The sequence below is a fragment of the Tachysurus fulvidraco genome, chromosome 10, assembly GCF_022655615.1.
Source record: "Tachysurus fulvidraco isolate hzauxx_2018 chromosome 10, HZAU_PFXX_2.0, whole genome shotgun sequence".
NCBI classification, from domain to species: domain Eukaryota; kingdom Metazoa; phylum Chordata; class Actinopteri; order Siluriformes; family Bagridae; genus Tachysurus; species Tachysurus fulvidraco.
Genome location: NC_062527.1, coordinates 5,662,459 through 5,689,507, shown reverse-complemented (window position 1 = coordinate 5,689,507; position 27,049 = coordinate 5,662,459). Strand labels below are relative to the sequence as shown.

Here is a 27,049-nt window from a genome sequence, read left to right as displayed (position 1 = left end):
AAAAAACATTGTTGACTTCCACATCTGACATTTCCTATATTCTCCAGCTATTTTTGGAAACGTGTTGGTTTCATTGGGCTTGGCCAGGCTCTCCCAGCTGGGCAGAACAATTAGAAGAAAAAATAACAAAAAAATCAGAAGACACTATTGCTAATTGAGTTCAAAGAGCAATCAAGGTTTACTGAATGGTTTCCATTTGTGTATGCACTCCATTTAACAATCAGAAAGGAATGCAGCAGAACGAGGCTCATTCCATGTGCTGGTGTGTCAGACACGTACCATCGATGTGACTTCATGACCCAGATGATTTGCATACAAGCACCATTTTCAGTCCAGAAAGATCTACAGAACTTTTGTCCAGTAGTTAGTTTGTATGACCACAATGACTTTTTTAACTTCCTAATCATATTGATCTTTTGTCATGTGTTATTTGTGTATGCCCAGTGTAAGCACACCGTGTAATAGAGTTTGGATCAGTCTATACACCGATGAGTGACAAATGAAAGAAAAAAGAAACACCACCAAAAAAAGCATCTTAATCTTGATCTACTGCAACCTGCTAGAAGTTTCAGCATACCCAAAGTCAGTCAAAAACAAAAGAAACAGGAAAGGAGACATTTTGATCACAGCAAATAATTCACTTTTTAATTCATGTTATTAATATTCAGTGATAAAGCATATGCTGAGGCTTTTTTTTGCCATCTCTAAGAACACATATCTATTTTAATACAAGCTGCATAACAGAGAGAAAAATCACTTGCCACTAGAGTCAGGTGAATGTGGGATGTCAGGAAAGAGGGACCATTTGTTCAAAACGTGATAAAATGCACAAAAGAAAGATAGATAGACAGAAAGAAACAGATCCAGGAGTGCAAATGATTTACAAATTAGAAAGCTTGCCCATGAAAAATAAACAGCAACAACAGTTTTTCCCTGCTTGTCCAACTCCTCTGCTCCTGCTGAGGGAAGCAGCGTGTTCTACAGTACTCTCACACCTTCGTGTCTTCAGCTGCCCATTTTAACATTTTGCTCCTTTTATTTGGATGTTTTTTTGTTTTTTTTTAACCCGGGCCCTGTTTCCTTTTTGAGTTCTCTAACCCTGTGCAAGTTGGTCACCACGTTCTCCTTGTTGCAGTGTGATGCAGCTGCCGAAACAATTCAACACACACACCAAATATTGACCCACTGCAAGCCTTCACACATGTACAGTCTGCGCTCTGGAGCCTGTCTGTCCATCACATGGACTCTGTCTATAACTGGAGATATCCGGTTGTGTGTGTGTGTATGTGTGTGTCCATATCTTGTTCTTCTGTGTGTGAACCGTACTGGTCGTTGAACTCCGCAGCCGTAGAGCTGATGGGGCTCGTCTTTGTCGCCTTGCTCTCCTCTCAGGTTGGTGGAAGTTGGAGTCTGTAGCGGGTACGGTTTCCCATCAGTGAGGGAGCAGTGCACCACGCTCTCCCTTTGTTTCTCTCTTCTTCGTGTGATCGCTCGCTCGCTCAGCGTCTCCTAGGAGGCAGAACAGCATGTTATCATATGTGATAATCCTTAGGCAATGTGAGTACGTGTGGTTCTCTACAACTAGACAATTGAATTGGTGGCCCGTGGGCTGAATCTGGCTGCGAGGTAATTTGTTCCCCCATCAGCTAGCCTAATGTGAAAAAGACATGTCTAGAATAAATTCGGTTCAGCTGGACAACAGACCCTACACTTATGGAGTGACGCGTGCCTGTTCCGATCAGCATGAGCCACAGTCGCAGTACAGAGCGGGACTCGCGGGACGTTAGGTGAGTGATGTGAGCAACCTTTACTGTGAGACGAGCCAAATCATTGAGATGGATGTCGAAAGATACAATGAAACAATGATATTTTCCATATTGTGAACTTTTCTGTTATACGCACTTAAGTCTCAGTTAAATGAGTTCAATTGTAAATGATTGTGAAATGGCTCGGATTTATTTCCCTTTCCTGATATAATACCCTCCACTTTTCTCCTTCCACTAGATTTTGGCATGTGGCAGCGGGTGGATTAGTGATCATTCATGAACAAGTGCATTAGTGAGATCAGACACTGATGTTATAAGAGTCTGGGGATCCAGCTCATCCCAAAGGTGTTCAGTGGGGTTGAGTTAGAGTCTGGGCTCTGTGCAAGACACTCAAGTTCTACTCCGAAAATGAACTTCTATACCATGTCTTCATGGAGCTCTGTGCTTTTGTCATGCTGGAAGGATTTGAGTCTCGTAGTTCCATTGAAGGGAAATTGTAAAGCTACAGCATACAGTATTTTCCGCACCATAAGGCACACCGGATTATAAGGTGCAGTCTCAATTACGGGGTCTATTCCTGTACTTAACCCATACACATAAGGCGCACCGTATTATAAGGCACATGCTAAAACATACGGTCTACAAAAAAAGGTAACGGACGCAAAATAGTGAGTTTAGTTGAACTTTATTCTACTATTTAACAATACACACACACATTATTTTTTAATCAATCTTCTCCCACAAATCCATCAAAGTCCTTATCTACTGTGTCTTCTTAACTTGGCGCAGTACATTTTCTTGCTTCCTCCACTTCCGAACCATAGATACATTGATGTTGAATACTTTCGCAGCTGCTCTATTCCCATTTACAACCGCGTAACTGATAGCCTGTAGTTTGAATTTGAATGGTTAGGAAGAAACAAATGTTGTTTTGCAACATACCGGTAGTTATACCTACCGAAGGTAAGCGTAGGTACTGTACGTATTACGTAATGTTCTCTGATTGGTTTATCGCTGGCAGCATACGTAGTGTATGTATTACGTCCCTGTGTCAGCGGGAAATGGTCTGACAGTCAATCAAGCGGAGCGCTTACCAAAGTCACACAACAGTTTTACAGATTTTTGGAACTCGGTGCACACACAAGGCGCACCGGATTGTTAGGCACATGGCCGATTTTTGAGAAAATTTAAGGCTCTTAGGTGTGCCTTATAGTGCGGAAAATACTGTACATAAATGTTTTTATACGACTGTGTGCTTCGAACTTGTAGTAAAAGTTTGGTAAAGAACCACATATGGGTTTGATGGTCAGTCAAGAGTCTATATGCTTTCATTTACAAACATCAGGCTGCACAATGCCTTTGTAACAAAATGTTCTCCACTGTTATTAAAAGAAATATCCCATTAAAAAGCATCCTGTCATTATAATTAAAGGACCCAATACTGACACGCAGAACCAATGCGACCCAGTTTACGCACACATTTCGACAGTGTGTGAACGTTTCTGAGCTTTCTTTAAAGTCACGATTTCAAACATCTGAGCAAATCTGATAAAACGATTAAACATCGTTACGCTACTTTGGGTAAGAAATCAGAAATCCCTGTCTTACTCGGTCACCTTTGATAGAAAGCAAGTCAGAAACGTGTTTGTGAGCAGCAGAGCGCTGTTTCCCGGTCAGGATCGAATAACCAGAGCAGATTGATGTGTGCTACATAACGACAAGCAGCTTTATTGTGTGCTTTTTGAAGTGGATCACTGATCTGCTCTGAAGTGACTGTCTTCCCGGCTGCTCTGTCACCACCACCTCTCCCCAGCCCCTGGTTTATGCCTCTGGTTTGCCCTACAGTACCTTCTTTCTGCTCACAGAAACCAGGAATTGTCTATACCATAAAACCAAATTGTGTTGACCAAACTATTAGCACGGACATATATAGACTGTGAAAAGGTCAAGCAGAGAAGCTCAAATGTTAAATCTTTTTTGATTTATATTTTTGTAACTTTGTTTAATTTACAGGATCTTTCCTTTTTACATTTTAATTTAAAAATGTTTCAAGTATTTATTTCTAGAAAGAAACAAATATACCTGGCAATACAATAAAAAAAATTCTATTCTTATATTTTACATTTTAAAGAAATTAGTATTTGAAGTGACGTGACGTGACATACGGTGTGAAGTACGGTGACCCATACTCAGAATTTGTTCTCTGCATTTAACCCATCCAAAGTGCACACACACACACACACACACACACACACACCGTGAACACACACCCGGAGCAGTGGGCAGCCATTTATGCTGTGGCGCCTGGGGAGCCGTTTGGGGGGGTTCAGTGCCTTGCTCAAGGGCACCTCAGTCGTGGTATTGCTGGCCCGAGACTCAAACCCACAACCTTAGGGTTAGGAGTCAAACTCTCTAACCATTAGGCCACGACATTTCTGGAAATAAACAGTGAGAGGAGCAAAAACCTCTTCAGTTCTCTGGATATTTTACCTTCCTCCAGTCTTGAATATCAGGTCTGCATTTGGTGCTCCTTTAGGGTGCTGGTAGCGTGGCCTGCGCTCGCGGTTGGTGTTAGCAGGGGCAGGTCTCTGAGCCAGTGACTGCATCATCTCTGTGCACAAAAGGACCAAAAAAAATAGACAACCAGTCAACAAAACCACACAAACACTAATTAAGATCCTAAACAGCCCTGTTTTCCTTCCCTCACCCTGGTAGTCTTCCTGCTCCTGTCGTTCATTGATGTCCAGAGTGAGTTTCTTCATACGCATTCGCTCCTCCTGCTCAGCCTGCTGCTGGTTGAAGTGATTGGCGGCCAGATGTGATGACAGCGGAACGTTCAGGATCTTAAACTGTAAGGAAACGGTTTATGAATCAGGGTTGTGCGGAGCAGACTAAACTTTATAAGAATGTTGTAAAGACAAGTTTATTGACCATACTTTCATTTATTCGGTACATTTAAACAGTGTAGGGGATTTAACGGTGTCTGTGTTTGTATGCTATAACTGAATTTCCACAAGCCACTTCCTGAACACACCCTACTGTTTCAGCCCAAAATATTCATTCCATATCCCACACACACTTTCACACAGACCTGCTGTTTGTTGCCTTTCCTGGTCAGCATAACAAACTGCATGGTGTCGATGTCAGAATCTGCCTCTCCTGTGCAAGCGGGAGTGGAGCCTTTCTTTAACTGACTCTTCAGGTGCAGCGGGATAGCAACATCAAGCTGATGCACTTTCACTGCCTCGCCACTGCGCTGCTGCTCACACACACGCGCACACACACACACGCGCACACAACACAAATAAGTTGAAAAATGAAAAGGTGGGTTACTAGATAGTTGCTATGATATTCCAGGTGGTTGGTGGAGTGTTGCTAGGTGGTCGCTAGGCTATCCAAATTGATTGCTAAGGGTGTTTCTAGGTGGTTGCTATGATATTCCAGGTGGTTGGTGGAGTGTTGCTAGGTGGTTGCTAGGCTATCCAAATTGATTGCTAAGGGTGTTGCTAGGTGGTTGCTATGATATTCCAGGTGGTTGGTGGAGTGTTGCTAGGTGGTTGCTAGGCTATCCAAATTGATTGCTAAGGGTGTTTCTAGATGGTTGCTATGATATTCCAGGTGGTTGGTGGAGTGTTGCTAGGTGGTTGCTAGGCTATCCAAATTGATTGCTAAGGGTGTTGCTAGATGGTTGCTCTGATATTCCAAGTGTTTGGTAGGATGTTTCTGGACGGTTGCTTGATGACTGCTATGCTACACCAAATGGTTGCTAGGAGGTTGCTAATGGTGTTGCTAGGATGTTGCTGCAATCTCCCTGCATAGCTGTTAGATTAACCCAATTGGGTTGCTAGAGTGTTGCTAGGTGGTTGCTATGATATTCCTGTTGGCTGCTCAGTTGCAGGTAGGTAATGGTCATGATATTTCAGACTCCCACTAGGATGTTGTTATGTGGTTGCTATGCTAACCCAGACAGTTACAGGACATTCCAGGGGGATGCTGGGTTGCCATGGTCTGTGGTGTGCATGTTTTAACATGTTTACGCACCTGTAGGTTTTCCAACATCATCTTATCCAGAGCCTGAATGAAGTCGTCATCCTCAGCGCAAGCCACGTGTTTCAGACCTCCACCCCGGATCATCACTTCCTACACAGAACAAATTCCGAAGCAAACTTTACAATTAAACTGCTTATCAACCACTACCTGTTTGACTAGTCCAACTAAACCCATGTTCTCTGAATCACTTACATTGTTTTCTTCGTCCGTCTCGTTCTCTTTATTGGAATCCGTCAGGTAGTCGGTGTTCTCTTCCTCCTCGTCATGCTCTTCTTCCTCGTTCTCGGAGGCTTCCTGCACGTGCACATGCCAAGGCCATGATCAAATCTTACAAGAGTTCTTTAAACTCCAAACCTGTTTGTCTTTGCTAGATCGTATGATGGTATCTGTTTCTCAACCAAAATGTTTTTGTTTAAAACTAGTTTTTACTGTACAGGTAAAAAAAAACACAGGTAATTCTCCTGCGTCCCAGCGACTATCGAGTTAAACGCTGTGCATGTGGGAGCAGAAGATGCATTTCTGCTGTGGCCAGAGCCCAAAACTCACTACATCTCCTACAGTTTGTTCCCTCCGGCGGGGTGGTGTGTCGTGCCGTTCTGCACTCACCTCCTCCTCGGGTTCATTCATTTCGCTCTCGTTTCCGGACTGCTCTTCTCTCTCGACTCCACGTTCGTCTTCGTCTTCCTCATCCTCCTCGTCGAGAGCCTCTCCTTCCCCTATGCTGCTGGAACAGTTTCCGTCCTTCTCTTTAGCAAAGCCTGCACACACACACACACACACACACACACATACAGTGTTTGTCATGTTTGTGTGATAACAATAGCAGCTGGTTGTCTCTGCAGACCCGTTTGAGTACGCACAGATATCCTGCTTCACTTCCACAAGCTTATCTGCTTCGGTCTGATTTCCCCTTTTATTCAAAGTGATAACAAAAGAGCTAATAATTTACTAATCGTTTGGGTAAACCAGGCACATGCTTTTCTGAGCGCGTTCTAGAGCACAGGCTGAATTAGCATTCACAGGTATAAACAGGATTAGGTTTTGAACAATGAGTGGAACACACGCTGACCTATTTCACGCTACAGGCAGAACAGAATTCTGTCGATGGCGTAAAAAGACACCAGAGTTTGTGCCCCATGACCCGTGGTGCAGGTGTGAACATTTTTACATCAGGTGACGATGACAAACCCCTTAAACTCTTATCTTGTATTAGCATTTTAAGATGTTTACTTTAATAAACATTTCATTCCGAGCATTAAATTTGAATGCTAATAATAATAATAATAAAAATAAAAAATTATGCACTTGTACTGAAAACGACAATCCTACAATTCTGGACAAAAACATATTAAATAGACCAAGTGGCCGAAAGTACGTAAACATTTCACCATAACACCCGCATGAGGTCAGAACCCAGAGAGATGGCTATTTTAACCTCTGTGCATTCAAACTTAATCAGTGGAGTAGGAGGAGTACGGAGGTATGGAACACAACCGGGGGAGAGAAAGGAGAAGGAGGAGAGGGAAAAAGGATGGACACCTCCATGCTAGCTTTTTATCAGCTTTATCTGTATCTGAATGTTGATGGATCTAAAACGAATAACAAAACACAGTGCAAAGCATTGCAAGGTAAGAAGTGCTTAGCCATGAGCAGCCATATATTGACTTGAGGTCACTTGCTGAACTTGTGAACTGTCCAACATTTACGAGTGCGAGTTCCGAGCTGGGGGAGAATTTCTACGTACCGAGAGAGAGAGAGAGTGTGACAGAGAGACAGACAAACAGAGAGAGAAAGATTTCCTAATCAAGACAACAAGAGTTACAAGATGCAGTCGAATGTAACATCAGACTGAATTTAATCCAAAGAAAAATATCTATTTTTCCAGTTGATGTATTTGTTGGAGACAGAGTGATTATTATTTTCGTTTCCTTTAATATGTCTGAACAAAATGTTTTATTACATGATTTTATAAGCAGGTTTATATGACTGCCATCTAAATCATCACACGTTCGAGTTCCATTCGTTATAACAGAAATAATAATACTATCAGTTCAGATAAACTGACTACGATCAAACTGTAAAGGTGCAAAGACAAAAAGCACACGCATATATTTAGCCTGTTCCACGCGTCAGAGATACTGAATTACTAATGACTTCAATGATCCCACCGCAGTCACATTACACGGGTTTAAGCTTGTGCAAATTCTTTTATCCAATGCTGGAAAAATGCAAACCCTTTTGTGTCACAACAAGGAAGGAATAAGGATAGGTTGTGAGCCAACTCCTATTTCTGCTGCTATTAGAAAGGCATTTACTCAGAATAAACACCCCCCCCCACCCCCCACACACACACAGATAGAGGTATAACTGCATTCCAGGTCAACACCTTCGGAACACACCATACAAAAGAATTCTGGTGCTAATATAACTGTACATCAGAAAGAACTCTTTCCGTCTTTCTCCCTTCACACCTACATACCGAGAGAGAGAGAGAGAGCAAGCATTCTTTACCCTGATGATGAACAGCTATAAACGAGTGAGTCAAAGTACTTCCTCTGGCGTCTCACAAACACACACGTGTATAGGAATGCTGCTTAGCAGGGATGACAGAAACGCAGAACTGGGATAACAAGCACAACAATGTATCGCTGTCTCACACACACACACACACACACACACACACGCGCTTTTCTACTCGTCGGAAACATTCCAGTGAACTTAGCCTTGGAACAACTATTGAAATCCTCCGGTTGTTCTTTTCTTTTTTTGAGAACGTCTTCTCTATAAACACAGACGACGTAAGAGGCTTTGTCATTTTAGCCATTCAACGCTAACCTAGTGAGGCTTGCAGTATCGCTTAATCACAAACAGATCATTGTTTCATTTCGTTTCCGATCTGTACTGAACTGAAGGCTGAGGACCTCAATCCAATCTTCATTTCCATCCAATCGGTTAGATCCGTCTCTTTCGTGGGACACGCACACAGACGCACACAGACGCATGCACACAAAGACATATAGAAGCAAATTTACCCAGTTTGATGAGGACTTCTCTCTCGAGTTCGGCGACCTGATGGCAGGCTTCCTCCAGAGAGCAGCACAGGTGCATTTTGGGTCTCAGTAAATCCAGTGTGTCACTGATCATGTAGTCGATATCGATGGGAAACTGGTGATCTTTAGTCCACACATCCAAACTCTTTTTCCACCAGATATACCTCTACACACACAGAATAATGACAGGGCTGATAAGTTTCCAGTCCAGGCAGATTCAGGCCAGAAGCTGAGTACATTTAAAGACATTCACACGATGCACAATAAGGAGGAAAAAACAACCTGGAAGTAGATGAGGAAACAGTCCAGCTTCTTCTTGCTGGAACCGCGATCGAAGTACTGGCCGCAGGTGTCGAGCAGCGTGCACACCATGCGGATGCGGAACAGGTGTTCGGGGGGGTCCAGGGGACTGGGCGAGCCGTCCTGATTCACGCCGAACGAGATGAAAGAGAAAAGCGTGCGGAAGATCACGGCCGACTCCACCATGCGGTAGTTGTACAGCTCGCCGAGGAACTTTGCGCAGCTAATACGCCGCTGGTTAAACTTCGGCTGGTTCACCTGAAAAATACAAGCGTTCGCACTGTTCTGACCGGCTGGGCCAACTATAAACAAAATTGTAGACAATATAATAAAAGTAGGATGTCTTGCCAGCTGTGTGAGTGTGAGTTTTCATAGCACAGCAAATGTCTTATAAACAACATGTAAAATATATTATGTAAGAAACAACACACGTTTCTTAAAAAAAAACAACAACGTAGTAACATCAATAAATTAAACTGATGTCTTCACATTAAAAAAAAAAAAAATCAGTTTATTCTATAAACAACACGCCTCTGGTTATACGCGAATCACATGCACCGTCTGACCAATGGGATGCAGGCATTTAACGGTGCTGTATTATAACATAACACTCTGGAATTTTTACCTGAATAGAATTCTTGGAATAAGAAGTTGAATGAGCTTATAAGATTTTTTTATGCACTTTCAACAACAAACACTGGCACAAAACTTTGAACTCGTGCAGACATGAGTGACACCCGGAAAAAACCACAAGCCACAATAAAAAAAAAAAAAAAAGATATAAAGGTCATGTGATGCTGATAGCTTTTGACTGAGAGTATGATTCTTTCGTGTCTTGGCATTCGTTCTCTAGCACAAACAAACGGTTAGATGTGTGTACAAAACACGCACCTCCATGCCGAGGCGTATGTCCTCCAGCACGCCATCCACGACGTGAATCCCCACATCTTCCTGATACGCGACGAGACCGGCCAGGAGGTTCGCCACACAGTGGATACTGTTGTACTTCACGTTCCAGATGTTCACCATGCAGCAGATCAGGTAGCTCTTCAAATCTGCGTCGTGCCAGGGCAATTTGCGCATCTGCCTTAAAACCTGAACAGAAAAAAAGTAACCAAAGGAATTTATTCTGAATTGAAAGAAACCTACTGTATGTGAGAGAGAGAGAGAGAGAGAGATGACGAGGACTCGCACCTTCTCCGTGGTCACCTTCGACAGGTCTTTGTAGAGCAGCTTGCGGATATACTCCTGCAGAGGGGGCCTCTTTTTGCGCACGGTTTTCTCCATGGGTGGTGGGTTGCAGTAGTAGTAGGCGTTCTCCACCATGGTCACGTAACGGGCATCCAGATGCTGTGCCTGCTTTTTCCGCATCATTTGCTCCTGTAGTTTACCCAACATGCACATATATTACTACAGTGGCAATATGACTAAGAAGTAATAATAATCAAAGAGAAAAGAGGTGTTTGTGAGCTGTGGTGCTTTATTTCACTCTCTCACACACACACACACATTTCAATTCTGTTACGAGCAGCTGCCTTTGTACTGACCAGTAAGACGCTGGTGCGCAAGTGAGAGTCAGGTGACCTAAAGAGGAAACGTCCACACGTCTCCAGTAGAGTGCAGGCCATTTCGATATGGTGATGAGAGAAATCAGACAGCAGCATCTGCAGATCACAGGTGTGTTACATCGCTACGGAACATACAGCGAGTCGGTTTGTGTTTAAAAAAAAATTAAATTAAAAAAATTACGCGCTCTCACCTTCAGACAATGCAGTGTGTCCGTTTTGGAAAACATTTTGAACTTGGCCAACTCGCCGATAAACCTCACCGTCTTGTTCTTGGTCTCAATGTTAATTTGGTCCTTCTTTCTTACCTGTAAGAGAAAATAAGAAAGGTTTTTGCTTAAAGAATTGATAAAGGGAAGGCTGTAAGCAGGGTTGATGTGTAACACGGGCTGTGTGTACGAGTGCGTGAGGCTAGGACGAAGATCTAGTACGCACATGGAATCGGAAGTCTCCTTTGAGCATGGAGCAGAGATCCTCTGCAACATCAGACATGCACGGGTGCAGAGTCGCCACCAGCCGGGAATAGAACGGCAACAGATCCAGCCTGAAGGAGCGTGAAAGGAAAGTGATTTTAAAAACACAATAACAAACAGTCCGTTGCTCGGATTAAAGTAGATACAGATGCAAGTCCTACTTGGGGAAAAAAAAAAAAAAAGAGTCATAGACCATTATTCCTGTTTCTTTTAGGTTCTTGTGGCTATCGTCGCATCATCGCCGTATCGCATACTGACACACTATTGCACTCTGTTTCATAGTATAAACATTTTGCACAGAATGCTCCAAGTGCACTTCAAATACCCTGGTGATTCATTTATTCAGCAGAAGAAGAAAAAAAACAGTGTGGAATGCTGGACCCTTTCGTAGTGGTAAAGGGGCGGGTCTACGTGGCACTCATACTGTGCCTCATTTAAAAAAAAAGAAAAAAAACGACGACGACGGCCGACGACTCTCCGGTGTATGAGACATCAGACAAGGAGTCATTTATTTTCAACATATAAAAAAAAAGTCTTTGGATTCTGCTAAAGCTCGCGGCGTCACATTGTGCATGCAAGTTTGTTGTTGTTAGCGATCAACTGGAAAATGGCATACATTCCAGTTAGTGTAAAAAAAAAAAAACAAAAAAAAAAAACACTTTCCAGTTAAGATGACGCTACGCTTCCAACACACAAACCACAAGATGTTAAAAGCAAATAGTGCTTTTTAATAGTGTTGTACCCGAGAAAAACAGGGTCACGATACGGAGCGTTACGGTATTTATGTACGTAATTATGTGTGTCTCTATGCTGAGATCAGGGATTAATAAATCTGCTGGAGTTAAACGCTGCTAGAGTTTATGGTTCGGTAACTGAATAGGTTGTAAGGCACAACAGCTCCATCTAGTGTTCGCTGACGGTGTAGACCTGTAGATTGTTCTGAAATGGGGACAAACTGTTAGTAATTAGTGCAGCAAAAAAGGTGCAGCAAAATGTGTTAATGTAAGTCACACATGGGAAGAACGTCCTCTTATAACGTTATAATCCATCAAGATTGATAGTCAGCAACTCTGTGAGCTTACTGTGGCTCTCTTTTTAGCTGTACTCCTTATAAAATCAAGGATTCATCAGGACATCGTTTAATTTCGGGATGTTTTAGAAAACAGCCATTATATGTAAATGGTTTAAAAAACAAAAAAAAAGGTTGGTTCCATTGAGTCATGTTGCTTTCTCACAGCGCCAGTGTTCTTTCACTTGTTTTGGAGCGGATTGGAGCTCAACTGCCGTGTTCATAAACGTATAAAAGAACCAAACCGAGACCAAGGGAGAAAATGCACCAGGAGCGGAATAAAATTCTCTTAAAGAACCAGGTACGAGAAGCGAGGCAGACTTGAATACGATTGCTACCTCTGTCTGGGAACGGTGAAAAGCGCACGGACGAGCTTCCTGCGGTTAGACTTCGTGTTCATATTCATACAGAAGTCCATTGCAGCCTGGAAGAAATCAGAACCAAAAAAAAAGATTTTAGGACATTCAAAAAAAATAAATAAAATGAAATACTTTAAATTCGGCACAAACGCGGTACGGCGGAATTCCAACTATTGGCACGAAAGGTCTTTAATTATGCATACAACAAATATGGTTCGGCAGCATTGCTGAGGCGTCACACACTCGCTCGATAAAGCACGTACGATCTTAAACACCCAAAGGGATCGAAATAGGTTTGTCTCGCTGAGGTGTGAGAGCAAAGCGGCGTTTACCTTTTCGATCAGGTCTCTGTTGACACAGTTGGGAAGCTGCTGGATGAAAGCATCAACGATGAGTTTAAGATGAGATCCAGTGCTGGCTTCTTCGTCCTCTTGTTCTTTAAAAGCACAAATTTATTTGCGCTACAATTACACAGCGTAACTCTTTATACATGCATATTTCAGGTACCTGAAAATATCTGCAGTTTTAAATCAAACTGTGATACTAGGATCACGCATCTACTCACCTTGCTCATCGAGAAGTTTCTTGGCCAGCTCTTCATTCTCAGCCTCGTCGGCAGGCTCGAGCTCCAGAGGGTCCTCTGCGATATCCAGAGCCTCCATCTCCAGTTCCAGCTCCTCCGTGCAGTTCACGTCTTTCCCCTCGCGGCTTTCTTTACCGTCTGCGAAAGAAACAGAGACTCGGTTACAATTTATTTGCAGACGTAACAAACTGACCGCATCAGACGTAACAGACTGACCGCACCTTTGCTGTCGTCCTTGTCTTTGCTCTGGCTGCTCTTCTCGTTATCTTTGAACAGAATGGCAGGTACAAAGGCCTTCAGGTCCACCAGGTTTTCGTAAAAGTTCCGTGCATCCTCGTCCTCCCAGATCCCTCCGTCCAGCTCGTAGTCTCCAGGTTTTCCTGGAGTGAAGATGTCGATCCCTGGGCCATGCTCTGCCACGCAAACACACAACACGCCGTGTCACAACGACAAACTCTGACAGATCGATCAGGAAGTGATGAAGAGAAAGTCTGGAATATATTGTGGTACTGCACAGAGGTGCATCATAATGCAAATGAAAGCTTAATTTTATTCCGTTTACTGCATTTAACTCCTAAATCCAAAGTGATTATCCAAAGCGAGCCACGGCAGAGCTTCAGCATCGCAAACCAGTTGAATAAGTCAAATAAAACTAATCTAATTAGTGAATTTTAAAAAGTTTAATAAATAAATAAATAAGAATAAACCTAGAGATCCTAGAGATGGCTGTAAACTCCTCAGCTGATGGAAGATTTAGCAATCGCTTATTATTATTATTATATATTATTAAAATATTTCTTGGCACAGTAGTGAATCAAAACAATTCCCACCCCCCCTCTACAATGACACAGTTATGTCCCAGTTCAAGGTTATACGCCACAAATTTGCGGGTGGAGGGGGTAAATACTTTTGCAACCCACAGCAGGAGTAAACAAATTTGTGTGTACCTTCCTGGACCGTTTTATCCTGAGGTAGATCAGGCATGTTCTCATCTAGTAGATCCGCCAGAGACTGAGTGTTAGCCAGCAGTTTCTGGTAGCAGGTTGCAAACTCCTCATACTGCTTATGTCTGTCCTCGCTCAGCTCTCCTTTCGAGTGAAGGATACGCCTGAAAGGAGAGAGAGAGAATGTTTTTGAGAACAGTTACAGGAGCTCAGCTTTGTCTGAGAAATAATCAGGGCAGAGATTATTACCTGTTTTGTCTCTCGATGTTCTGCAGCTCTCTGTGGTCTTTCTTCAGGTGCTTGGTGAGAGACGTGAAATACTCTCGGAGCAAGTTCTGGAAGGGTTGCTGCTTCTCAGCATTGATGATCTCGCTGGGAGGAAAGACCAGGCTGAACTTCTCCGCTGCACTCTTCACGCGCCGAGGGACCAACCCGGCGATGTCGTCACCGCAGTGCTTGCAGAAGCTGATCACCACGGATATATGGGTGTGGGTTTCGCGGTCCACCCCGATGATGTTTTTCAGCTGCTCGTAGATCAGCGAGAGCCCTTCCTTATCGGTGAACAATCCCACTATAGTGAGTTCGGCTATGAAGCGTAGGTCTGTGCGCAGCTTGCTCACGTTCGGGGCTTTCTCCTCCTTGCGCGCCTCAAAGTGCCTCTTCCAGGTAGCTAGCAGCTGTGGAGCAAAGTCTGAGTAGCGCTGGTGGAAAAGCGAGCACAGGTGTACGGCGCAGCCCACGTCGGAGATCTTCAGCTTTGCTTCCACCAGCGAGCTGACTGCCTCGCCAATGTACTTGCTGAGGTTGAGCGAGTCGAAGTCGTGCGAGAGCGAACTGCGCTGTTGCTCTGTGAGTGTACGGAGCTTCTTAACGAATGCTGTGTTCTTCTTCAGGCTGGAATCCAGGCGGCTGAAAAAGGCTTCTTCGGGACGGCTCTCTTGTGCATGCTGATTCCTCACACGCAGCTCCTTCCTGGTTTGGTGTCTCTCCCAGGCCTCCTGGTGCAGCTGCTGAGCTTCCTCCTTCTCCCTAAAGAGAACAACAGATCATGTAACTCCTAACCACAAATCACCTAACAAAGAATTCAAAAAGAATTCAGCTTACTTTAGCTGAGCAGCCTCCTCTTCTTTCTGTCGTTTAGCTTCCTCCTCCAGCAGCTTCTTCTCCTGTTCCTCCTGTTGCTTTTGCTCCTCTTCTTCTTTCCTCTTCTGCTCCTCTTCAGCCTTCTGCTTCTCCTCCTCCCTCTTTTTACGCTCCTTCTCTTCTTTCCGCCTCTTCTCTTCCTCGATCCTTCGCCTCTTCTCGTCGGCAGATTTGCCGCCTTCTTTCTTTGCGCTCATTTTGCCCTCGTCTCGGCCCTTGTCCCGGGAGAATGTCGGTCTTCTGTCTCCGTCTTTCTCCCTCTCCTTGTTACCGAACAGACCCGTCTCTTTCTCCTCTGCATTTACTGATTTTTTGCGTTCAGCCGGCATGCTGCTGAAACAGAGATTGATTTTATTTTGCTAACTGTGCCACAAACAATAACAAAAAAAAACTGACCCAGCTACCTTAATAGTGCTAAACAATGTACTGAGCACTCCACACTTTCTTATTTATTCTTTATTCTTATTGTCCACGTGTTGTCTCTGTGTATTGGAAGCGTGCGCGCGTACTTGGCAATAAAGCTCATTCTGATTCTGATTCTTCTGTCTTTACTGAAATAAGCTATAAATATGGTAATGTACAGCTAACAGTATTGTATATCGAAATGATATGTGACCGTTGTAAAGCCAGAGCAAAAACAGAGGCCAAGAAAATAGTTCACAGCCTAAATTGTTCATTTAACTTTAAACAAGCTTGATCGATTAATGTTCAAGAGAAATGTATGAACAAAAAGGATCTAACCTGGCTAAGAGTCAAAGACACACACACACACACACACACACACACACACACACAGAGAGAGAGAGAGAGAGAGAGAGAGAGAGAATGCTGCAAAAAAAAAAAAGGCAAGAGAGAATGGCCAACAACCAAGATGTCAGATTATAAATGTGTAGGTAAGAGAACAAAAACTAAGAAGGGGTGTGTGTGTGTGTGTTGTAAAGAAAATGTAAAAAAGAAAAGATGGGAAATTGTGATTCTTTCTTTATTATAAGTTTAACTAAGGTTTAGTGGTTTCACCATTTGATTGAGACACCGATGTGAACAAAAGTCAACCCACCATCACATGCTGTGTAAAAGACAATTTTCAAGTTAATTTTCCTCCTCAAGACATTCAGCGTGCAAAGTGAGGAAGCCAAAACAAACAAAAATAAAAACATGGACTTCAGTTCGAATATAGTGACCTGCAAAGCACAAAATAGCTGGCTAACGTTAATTATATGAGTGATAACTAATGGCGTTCGCGGTGTCTGTATGCTAACTGCTCGAACACCAACACTGCTATAAACTCATGTAAAAGTAGAGAAGGACTTTACACCGCTCACAGTGGGAGCGGCCATGTTGATATGACGTCAATACGGAAAGAAGGAAGGAAACTGATAGCCAGGTTGACGAGTTGGGACGTTTTCTGTGTTGTATACCGAGAATTACAGCATTAAGGAGCAAGAAGTGTTTATAAAACGTTTGACAGGAGGACCGGAAGTCTGTAAAATAAATAAGCAGCGTGGACCGGAAGTCTGTTTTCCAATCGACTTAATAAACTTTTGCTAAGCCCACCCGTTTTCGTTCTTACTCACGTTCTATATATCTGCCTTTTTTTTTTTTTTTAAAAAAATGCTATATATTTATATATAAAAATCGACTGCACCTTTAGAATAAAAGTCCCTTCAGCTAGCTAGCTGCATCTCGTTTGCATCCGCAACATGGCCGTAATAATTATACATCACTGTGGGAAATAAAATGCAGTTGCAGGTATGACGATATTAGCTGGCTGCACTTTCCCCGTGTCGTTGAATTACACACAAATAAGCTCACAAGTTAGCAGATAAATAAACATTAATGACCAAATAACCGAAGCATTTACAGTCCCCGCCGTTCAGTTAGTAAACACTGGGCGTGTTAGCTAACACTTAGGAGTGCTAAAAACTTCCCACGTCTATATTCTCCTCAATAATCCAAACATTAACACGATTCTGGTTCTGATTCGGATAATATCTTTTCTGGTGATGAAAGCTAGTGCTCACATCTAAGTGTCAGTGGCACTATTCGGTTACTGAGCGTTAACTAGTTCGGTTTTATTTCAGGCCGTTCGGAGAGGTTTGTATGTAAACACTGATCAAAACACCAGCAACAACGACACCAACAAACAGGTCAATGCCACGCACATACACACAAAAAAAACATCGGATGATGATGATGACGCATTTTCAGTATGTATTGTCCATAACAATAGAATCTTACCTTCAAAATAATCAAGAAGAAAACCATGAAATAGTTTTAATGAGACGGTTTACTCCTATCGCTTCCGCTAGCTTCCGTTGCTAGTTTAGGACCCCAAAGTGGATCATTTTTCAGAGCCTGAACAAAAAAAAAAAAAAACATACAGTGTCAGTAAACAGCAAGGAAACGTGTGTTTATTTAAATATCTGTATCAAAAAATTTAACCACTTAAAATGATTTACATTTATGGAAACCCAAAGGTTTTCTTTCCCCAGGGAATCACCCTGATTAACAACTCACCATAATTATATTCCCTGCTTCATATCTATAAGTACTGTATTATCAGAACTTATCGGTGTATTATTATCAGACCTGTCAGTCATCACATCATCAGTATATGTTACACACACTACTGCTGCTGTATATTGTACAAAAAGCACAATGTTGCACAATACTGTTATTTGCACTACCATACACTTCTCACACTTTATGTACATTACTGATTAATCATATATTCTGTATTCTTATTTAATACTCGTACTGTCTTTATTGTCTCACATCGTCTGCATCGTCTTGTCTTGTATAGTCTGTTTTGTCTCGTCTTGTATACCCCAAGCTAAATGTGTAGTATAGTGTTATTTATGTCTGTACTTTTGAGAGTCACAAACTGCTGGAACCAAATTCCTTGTGTGTATGAACACACTTGGCAAATAACCCTGATTCTGATTTATATGTCTCTAGTTTATTTTTTGAACCATTGCCTGATTTGTTATAGTGATGCTGCACGAGGCTGGTTTTATATTTAACTTAATTTATTTTGTGTAGTGCTTTTAATAATGGACCTTGTCTCAAAGCAGCTTTACAGAGCATAAGTAATTGAATATAGTACAAAATGTGTATTATACAAAGATTAATATGATACAAAAGTTCAAAATTAATATTAGACATAATTAAATGTGTTTGTATTTATCCCTAATGAGCAAACCTGAGGAAGTAACCTTGAAGCTGTAAGCAAGCTGAAATCATGGTTTTTACAAGCCTTATAGCAGACAGCATTTAAAAAGGGAAAATCACAGTGGAGCCTGGGCATACAAGCTTTGCACTGCGGCGGCTGGGGGTTTGTTTCCTGCCTCTGAGCTGTGCTTGTGAGGTTTAATTTGGGTAATTCAGTTTCCTCCCCCAGTCCAAAGACATGTCTAAGAAGGATTGGCATCTCTAAATTATGATCGTGCCCTGCCATGGGTTGGCACACTGCCCAGGTTATCCCTCACCTTGTGTCCCTAGTCCACCGGGATAGACTGGAGCCTGGAAGAGTGGATGAATGAAAAAAAATCTAATGGATTTTTATCTGTCCTGGGACTAAATTCCAATTTCCAGAATTTTACCCCAACTACTTCCACATCAATCTCCATTTACCAGCAATCTGATGACAAACTCTGACAGCCACATGACTTATACCCAGACCACAAGCTCAGCAAAAGTGTTCATGATCTCTCTCTCTCTCTCTCTCTCTCTCTCTCTCTCTCTCTCTCTCTCTCTCTCTCTCTCTCTCTCTCTCACACACACACACACACACACACACACACACACACACACACACACACACACACACACACACACACACACACACACCTTTAAATAAACCAGTCTTTTATTTATTCCTTGTGAAGCCTTGTTTCATGCTTTACAGTCATTGATTGATTATCTGATTCTGATCATGCTTCATTTGTTCATGTTGATTCCCTCTTCACCATCTTCACTGTGCTTTTATTTGAGATTTAGGTGTATTTAACAAAACCCCAAAATATGCTGGATTTTAGTCTGAATTATAAATTTACATCTTGCAATTTCATGTTTTTAACAAAGGACATGATCACAAAACTTACAAAATGCACAAAAAAAGATTTCTATTTTAAATGAATAAGTCTCTATTTAGCTCAAACTCAAAATGATGAATTTTGTATTTTTCCCTTTCTTAAAATTGTGCATATGGATGACTGTCTTTAATTCAAACCATAGTGGAGTCCATGCGGAAAACGCTCAATTCAAAATAGTGTTTTTTGTGTCATCTAAATAAATCTTGTCTATACATTTACCTCGTACTAAAAGCTCTATCTGTGACCAACCTCCTCCACAGAGGCAAGCAGGTGTTAAGGCCGAAATCCTGATGCTTAGCCAAAACATTAACAATCCACCTCCATATTTCACAGCAGGTGTCAGGTGCATGTCCTGAGACTCACTGATAGCATGCAACAACGAAAATGTTTGGCTCTGCTCTCACACACAACACTAAATTCTGTAATTCTGACGTTTCTTAAAAAGCTTTCTTACAAACATCTTCCAAGTGTCATCTTTATACTCCAGAGTATACAACGGAGTGACAGAAGAGTTCCTGGGGAATAAGAGAAAATCATTTTTTCTTTGAAAAGAATGATTGTATTTATTGAAACTATTAAAACCACACGATTGGCTGATTGGATTAAAGCAGGAATGAGCAATATTTAAACTATTAACTATTAAAGTAGCAGTATGTGTAGCTTAAGCATCTAATCAAGACATCTGGACATCCAAAGGTCAAGAATGTATATTTCAACTTATTCATTAAAAAAAAAAAAATTAAATTTTAGATTTGTTTGGAAAAAAAGTGAATTTAGGTTGATTGCGGAATAAATGATGCCTTTGGTCTTTATTGTTTTTCTCCACCTAGGTTTATACAAAAAAGCTCTTTAGAGTTCTGGCTCAGTCAGGAAGTGAAACAGACAGCGAAAGAAATTTGCTTGTAAGAGTGCTATACAATGCCAGTACAGTAGTATAGTGGTATACAATTTTGACATAATATTTTGTACATTAGTATTGTGTTGTTTTGAGAGTGTTGTCACTCTGCCCCAAGGTCTTTTTTAATACTTTTATAGAGTTGAAGCAGTGAATCAGCCCACAGCTCCCTCTGATGGTCCACGTTGCTCTGTGCTATTCGCTGAGCCGTGTACACCATGGTAAGCACGGTCCGCTCAAAGTCTTCCTTGCTCAAGCGAGCCCGGTGCTGTTCCAGATGATGGCAGAGGCGGCGGATATCTGACAGCGTCCTCGGGAGAACGTCTTCACAGACTACCTCCAGGGGCTGCAGTCTCCGAAGAGAACCAAGTTCCTCATCAGCCACGTGGAGCACGTTGTTCTCTGCTTCCACATACAGCCCCGACCACACCACCTAACACAAACATGACAGTTACGTCAGGAAGAAGGTATTTCCATTGAGTAAACAACACACATGGATATATTATCTCCCCAATAGAGTTTTTAGTCTGATAAATCTTTAGTCCATGATCAAGTGAACCATTATGAGGGTATATTTATTGATCACGACTTCAAAGTTCTTCTGTAAGTCGCGCTAGAAAATAGGTCGCATCTACCAGATGCCATGAATGTAAACGGATCAGCTCAAGAAGAATTCAAATAGTAAATGATAAAAATACAGCCACAAAGTTTGTCAAAATCGTATTTGTTGGGCAACGAGTCCCATATGCAGCAGTCATACTGTTTCTATATTCAGCGCTGACTTGCATCAAGTTCAGCAGAAAAGCATGGTGCTGCAACCCCATGAATGAAAAAAGCCCATGTGTGCTAATGCAGGTGGTTGCTATGCTACGGGTCTGGTGTGAATTAAAGATAGAGACGTGGGTATTATGGCAAGTTCATGAGGGTTGAATTGAAGAGTTTGACACCTGTGGCCTGGATCTCTTTTTGTCTTTAAGCCCAAAAAGACAGTACACTTTATGACCAAAAGTATGTTGATATCTGACTATTACATCTACCATATGTGCTTGTTAAACATCCCTTTCCAGATTTCGCTTCTAGTAACCACCATTGTTCTGGGAAGGCTTTCCACTAGATGTTGGAGATTCGTGTTCATTCAGCTGCAAGAGCGTTATTGAAATCAGACACTGATGATGTAAGAGTAAAAAGGTCTGGGGTGCAGTAGGTGTTCCAGTTCATCCCAAAGGTGTTCAGTGGGGTTAAGTCAGAGCCAGCATACAGAGACATTCAATACAATTGTGTGCTTCAAACTTTGTCCATATGGTGTACACAGTATTTACATTACTCAATACGTGTATTTTAGGAATTGTTGCTAAATTGTACAACCTGTCAGACCTCAAGTCAATGTCAGCATAATCTGTAGGTAATTCTGAGGTCTGAAATCTGTTCTATGCAAATTCCTGAACTGCATTCCAGTTACTTAGTTACATCGCTTTAAAATATGCTTTCCATTATCTAAACTAGTTTATTACAACTTACAATTTATCAGTATTACAGATTGCTTATTGATAGAACTATGGAGTAAAACTATTCCTAGCAAGTAATAGGTGTTTTTTTCTGTTTTTTAAACTATACACCCAAGATGACCTGTAAGATTGGAATGTTCAGAGTCATCACATTCTATAAACCTGAACATGTCCGTTTACCTTTATCTGTTTACATCCGCAGCTTGTATTCAGAATACACATAAACACTACTGGATGTTGACAAGCCGTTCTTATGCTGCAGCCGACAGACTGCTAAAAGCTAGTTTCCTCGTTGCTTCGGCAATCTTTCTATCTTTCTAACAAAACTTTTCTATCAGCATGAAGTCCTTAAACAGCTATATAGATAGATAGATAGATAGATAGATAGATAGATAGATAGATAGATAGATAGATAGATAGATAGATAGATAGATAGATAGATAGATAGATAGATAGAACAGGGCATGAAAGCCTTTATTATTGCCACATATACATTACAGCACAGTGGAATTCTTTTCTTCACATACCCCAACTGAGGAGATTGGGGTCAGAGTGCAGGGGCAGCTATGATACAGCGCCCCTGGAGCAGAGAGGGTTGAGGGCCTTGCTCAAGGGCCCAGCAGTGGCAGCTTGGCCTGATTCTCTGATCAACAACCCAGAGCCTTAACACCAGTTGAGCCACCACTGCCCCATATGCTTAAACTGTAGTTTTAGGAATGTTTTATAGATCTTTTAGAAAGGTGAGCAAATCAACAGAACATTGGTTTATATCCAATTATTCATATATTTTATAATATGGATGGACTAATTACTCTAAAGATGTACTGTAAGTAGTTAAACAGCAGTTTACTGGAATAAACAGTGGGCTTCCGGTGCCATGATGGATGTTATGCTCCTGAAATAATATATCATTACTGTTGTCATGCAGCAAATGACTATCAGTGTCGTCGTAGATGCCGTGTGTTGGGTAGTCTTTAAAAAAGTAGTGAAAAACAAGCCATACTTTTGATGGAGAGAATGATTGAGGAGTACCTCATAGAGCAGGTTGGCATCCTCCACTGATCTCTGAATTGAGGGGTTAAGCAGTGCTGGAGTTCCTCTCTTCACTCTAAAGGCAGATGGGTACAGTACTGAAGAAGAGAAGATAATAAGTCATTGCATGTTCATGGTACCACATTTTCTTTCTTGTCTCGGTTGAGATACATGTAAACCCCAAACGCTTAAATCACCTGGAACAACTGCAGGGAATGTATAACAGCTTGTGGTTGGCGGCAACCGCACTTTACTAGGAGACGCCTCATCTGCTCCTAGGTCACTACATGCTTCTCATGTTCCACATATGAGTCACATAACAAGATTTCAAAGCAAACAAGCATCTGTGTGGCAGGCATCTATGCACTGTGTCTGGTCCTCATCAAATATACAGCCACTGGTGTTCACAGAGCTTTAGAAGCTAGAACATACATCATTTTTTTTTTTACTTTTCTTTACAGGGGCATTATATAGTGGTTTCCATACTCTATATACAGTAAAGGACACTATATAGTGTAGAATATAATGGCCTATGTAGTGTTTTATACTGTACATCCAAAATATAGTTGTACAGTTATAAAATATAATAAAATATAGTTGTAATATAATTATGATTGGTTGATTGAGTCAAAATATCATTTGAAATTGAAACGGGGCATTATTAAGTTATTTCCCGAGCAGTTTGTTGGCTGTTTATTTTCACAATAAAGTGCAAACCATTGTACTTATTTTCCATTTTCACTTTATTGTGGTTTGATAAAGATTTCTAATTATGCTTGTGTTGAGCATTCCTTACAGTCACAAGCTTATAAACAAATATTTCACATCTTTTATTGTAACTCATTGTGCGGTCAACGCTATGATTCACATCCATTCCTCGTTACTCTCAAGAAATAAAGGCCATTCATCCTGCAACTCTCTTTAAGATGCATGTATTTATTTTCATGGCCTAAAGTAAACTGAACAATTGTATTATGAATTAAGCAAGCAAGACAACTTCATTTTTAAGCCAGAACCTCTTTATCTTCCCATGATTTATGCCTATTTTAGTCTTGGCAAATTCCATCCCACCAGTTAGGTCTTGCCTTGTCATACAGCTGGCATCTTGGAACATGAAAGCTATCACATGCTTCCTTTACAGTTTGAGCAAGGCTTTAAAAATATGTAGTTGGTTAGCTTGGTGTCACTCAGAGGAAAGCCCCACCGCCGTCTACATGCACAAGCTCAAAGGTGCTCATGATTGGCTAAAGTGATTGGCTACTAAACCAATCCTCGTTCTCGCCATCACTGCAAGCTTGGCCAGGTTTTTTGGCCTCTTTTTTGCCGTAGCATCAACAGGATCTGAGCCTGACCTCTCTGTTGCGCCACTTGGCAACCTCAATACCTCACTATTAAAAGCTCCTATCTAAGTAAAGCTTGAATAAAGATTAAATGCCCTTTAATATTAATGGTGCCATAATGAGTTCTTCCTCACATAAAAATAAGTACGAGTGTATACCTTGGAATATTATATAGCACCTTTAAATGACTGTAACTGACTCCTGGTCCTTAAGTCATGTTTAAGTAGTTTTTAATTGGGGTTTTACAGTACACTATGAAGGAGGAATGATGAATATGAACTCTTTGGCAAAGAGCTGAAGATTGCCTTCTCACAAAATTTCCTGTCTGACTTTAATATCCAGTGAGCAAATCTGTGACTTATCATGGGTTTTAACCAAATGTCACATTCAGGCCAGCTCATTAAATTGACTTGGAGAACTCACACAATAAAGTCATGAAGACTGCATCCTGAGCCCTTGCAGTGAAATGGATAGAAAGCAGCGTTCTGTAAAATGTCAAGATAAAATCGTGCTATACAGGATATACAGAGGTCTATCAGTAGCCAGTGAATCTCAGCTTGTACCATAGAAAAAGTTCTGCCGCATGCGATGTCGAGTGAAAACAAATCGTTTACATCTGTATACAAAAGAAAATAAAACAAATTGAATAAGACAACGATATGCATCAACTGCATTATAAATGGATCAGCACGGATCCTGTCTTTCAACACAAAATAAAAGTGCAGTTCAACCGTTTAATTGTGTAATAAACCAAAAAAAGCGACTTTTTTGCACACCATATTTTACAGTATAATACAATTGTGTACATACAGTATAATTACTCATTTATTTGATATCTCCCTACAACCTACTGTGAATAACACTGCAAAGCAGCACATTGCACGTTTGTACTTTGTCATTACAATTTTGTTTAAATAGGATTTTAACGAAGTTATTCGCATCCTCGATTGTATTTCTGTCGCCTTACCTTTTACTCTGATGCACATTGTGCATCTCATTATCAGGATGGTATGAAGAAGCAATGCTGGGGCTGATACTGCATGGCCCAGAGAGGTTATTCACACAGATATGTATTGTTTAGTCTACTACTGCTTTTTTTTCTACAAAAAATGTTTGGAGGAGAAACTAAGTGTGCAACAACAACAGTGTTGGTACATTCATAGTCCACTTTGGAAATCCACTTTAGTGGACACACACTTTACAGATTCATATTTTTTTTTACACATATAACAATTCTACACAGTGTTTTTTTTACACTTTTGCATGTTTATGTCTCCATCTCTAATTGGACATCCATTTCCAGTTTAAAACCCCTGACACACCGGTGATGCATCTACTGTAATTATTTTTTTTTAATGCATGTAGCTTTGCATTACTTCTACATATGTTTTTTTTTTCAACAATTTCATAGAAATGTTTAGTTCTCCACATACTACATGCTTCCTCACAACTGTTACCAGACATGAGAAATTTAGACCAGCTCAGGACTCTGTACGATGTGTTTATTTGGGACACTCGTGCATTTATGGAAGCAGTTTGGATTCCAAAGAAGCAGCAAGACATTTAGTGAGCCAGGATCCAGGCATAACGGAACAATTCAAGGTCATGATGAAGAAAAAAAAGGAGAAAAAGAAACAACAAGCAGAAGCCAGAAGCAGAAGCCAGAAGCAGAACTGTTTTCTCATCTGATAAAAGCAAGACTTAGAGTTTCGAAATGAAATGCCTATGAAATGATTTCCTGTTGACATACTCTACTTTTAATGTGCTGGATGAAAACAAAATCAAAATCAATCATTTGAGTCATTTTCAGTTATTTCGTATGGTTTTCTGTTTTAGTCTTACAGAATTTAGTTTCTTCTATCCATTGTATTCTTTTTAAATTTGTTTTGTTTTGTATTTACCTCTCCTCCAGTGCAGTGCAGCAGTGATGGACAGATGGCAAAGGACCAATGACAAAATCACAAGGGCCAAGGTGGTCTCCATGCTCTCTTTTGTCTCTAATGCTTTCTTTTACTATCGCTTACATAGAGTGATGGCCTGAATCTCTCTCTTTCTCAATACACACACGCACCAAACTACTAACTCCTTCCTCCTCCTCCTGTTTCCCCCTCACCTCACCTCTCTCTCTCTCTCTCTCTCTCTCTCTCACACACACACACACACACACACACACACACAAGCTCCATCCTCCACCTCCTCCATGCTCAATCTCTCCTCCTCTTCCTCTCCCTCTCTCTGTGACAGAGAAATTAATGTTGTGCGGGGAGCAGACGGAGGGTGACGTTCATCTGGAAGTCATCATGACATTGGGACGGTCTGCTTATTTTTCTAATTGACTGACAAGTCACATCACAATAATTCATTCAAGGTCTTTTTCTGATTCTAGCCTCAGCACATGTAGATTGTTTCCAAAGTGAAAGTCAAGTCCACAAACATCCAGGTGCTCTTGCCTTGGAGCCCAAGAATTTTCCAGCATCTAAAAGCGACAGTCCCACTGGCCCATTGATCCACTTTATTATTCTAATAAAATCTAAAACCACCAAAATGAGTATGTTTTGATTATTATCGAATCTTTTTCCATTATTTAATTAATTTATTAATTATTTAATTTATTGTTTATTATTTATTTAAAAGATGTTACCTTCAGGACACCAGTAGCTGCAGTAGCTTCACACACCTGCCAGAGCCACTGAAAGAAATATGGTAAAAACATTAGGATCCAGATAGCTATTACTATTTCCAGTGAACTTGCAGATGAAAACCAGTCTTGGGACGGGGCTTTAGGAATTCAAAGTTCTCTATTTTCATTGGCCCAGTCACAGTGAGAAGGAACTCAGAGTTCCACAGAAACAGGATGAAAAATACGCACACACACACACAC

General features: G+C 41.3%; 2 protein-coding genes across 6 annotated transcripts; both read right to left on the bottom strand.

Annotated features, from left to right (window-relative positions):
- Window positions 1–617: 617 nt before the first annotated feature.
- upf2 (UPF2 regulator of nonsense mediated mRNA decay) lies at window positions 618–17,668 on the bottom strand. Of its 5 annotated transcripts, none has more exons than XM_027163910.2 (22): window positions 17,541–17,668; window positions 15,264–15,635; window positions 14,409–15,188; window positions 14,163–14,323; window positions 13,437–13,628; window positions 13,198–13,353; window positions 12,965–13,068; window positions 12,612–12,697; window positions 11,167–11,275; window positions 10,926–11,039; window positions 10,714–10,830; window positions 10,361–10,546; window positions 10,058–10,261; window positions 9,149–9,424; window positions 8,849–9,032; window positions 6,423–6,574; window positions 6,009–6,110; window positions 5,808–5,906; window positions 4,858–5,025; window positions 4,474–4,615; window positions 4,257–4,377; window positions 618–1,509 (listed from the first exon to the last, which is right to left on the bottom strand). In XM_027163910.2, the coding sequence occupies exons 2-22, from the start codon at window positions 15,629–15,631 to the stop codon at window positions 1,500–1,502; spliced, it is 3,831 nt and encodes a 1,276-aa protein (XP_027019711.2). In that variant the 5' UTR covers window positions 15,632–15,635; window positions 17,541–17,668; the 3' UTR covers window positions 618–1,499. The 5 variants fall into 5 exon arrangements, with proteins under 5 accessions (XP_027019711.2, XP_027019709.2, XP_027019712.2 ...); XM_027163908.2 differs by having other exon boundaries at window positions 15,264–15,632; window positions 17,541–17,667; XM_027163911.2 differs by lacking the exon at window positions 17,541–17,668 and adding an exon at window positions 16,948–17,243 and having other exon boundaries at window positions 15,264–15,632.
- A 2,236-nt stretch (window positions 17,669–19,904) lies between these two features.
- LOC113653905 (protein FAM180A) lies at window positions 19,905–26,309 on the bottom strand. Its single transcript, XM_027163783.2, has 3 exons — window positions 26,070–26,309; window positions 22,829–22,926; window positions 19,905–20,724 (listed from the first exon to the last, which is right to left on the bottom strand). Exons 1-3 carry the CDS (start codon window positions 26,149–26,151, stop codon window positions 20,395–20,397), a joined length of 510 nt encoding a protein of 169 aa, XP_027019584.1. The 5' UTR covers window positions 26,152–26,309; the 3' UTR covers window positions 19,905–20,394.
- Between the last annotated feature and the right edge of the window lie 740 nt (window positions 26,310–27,049).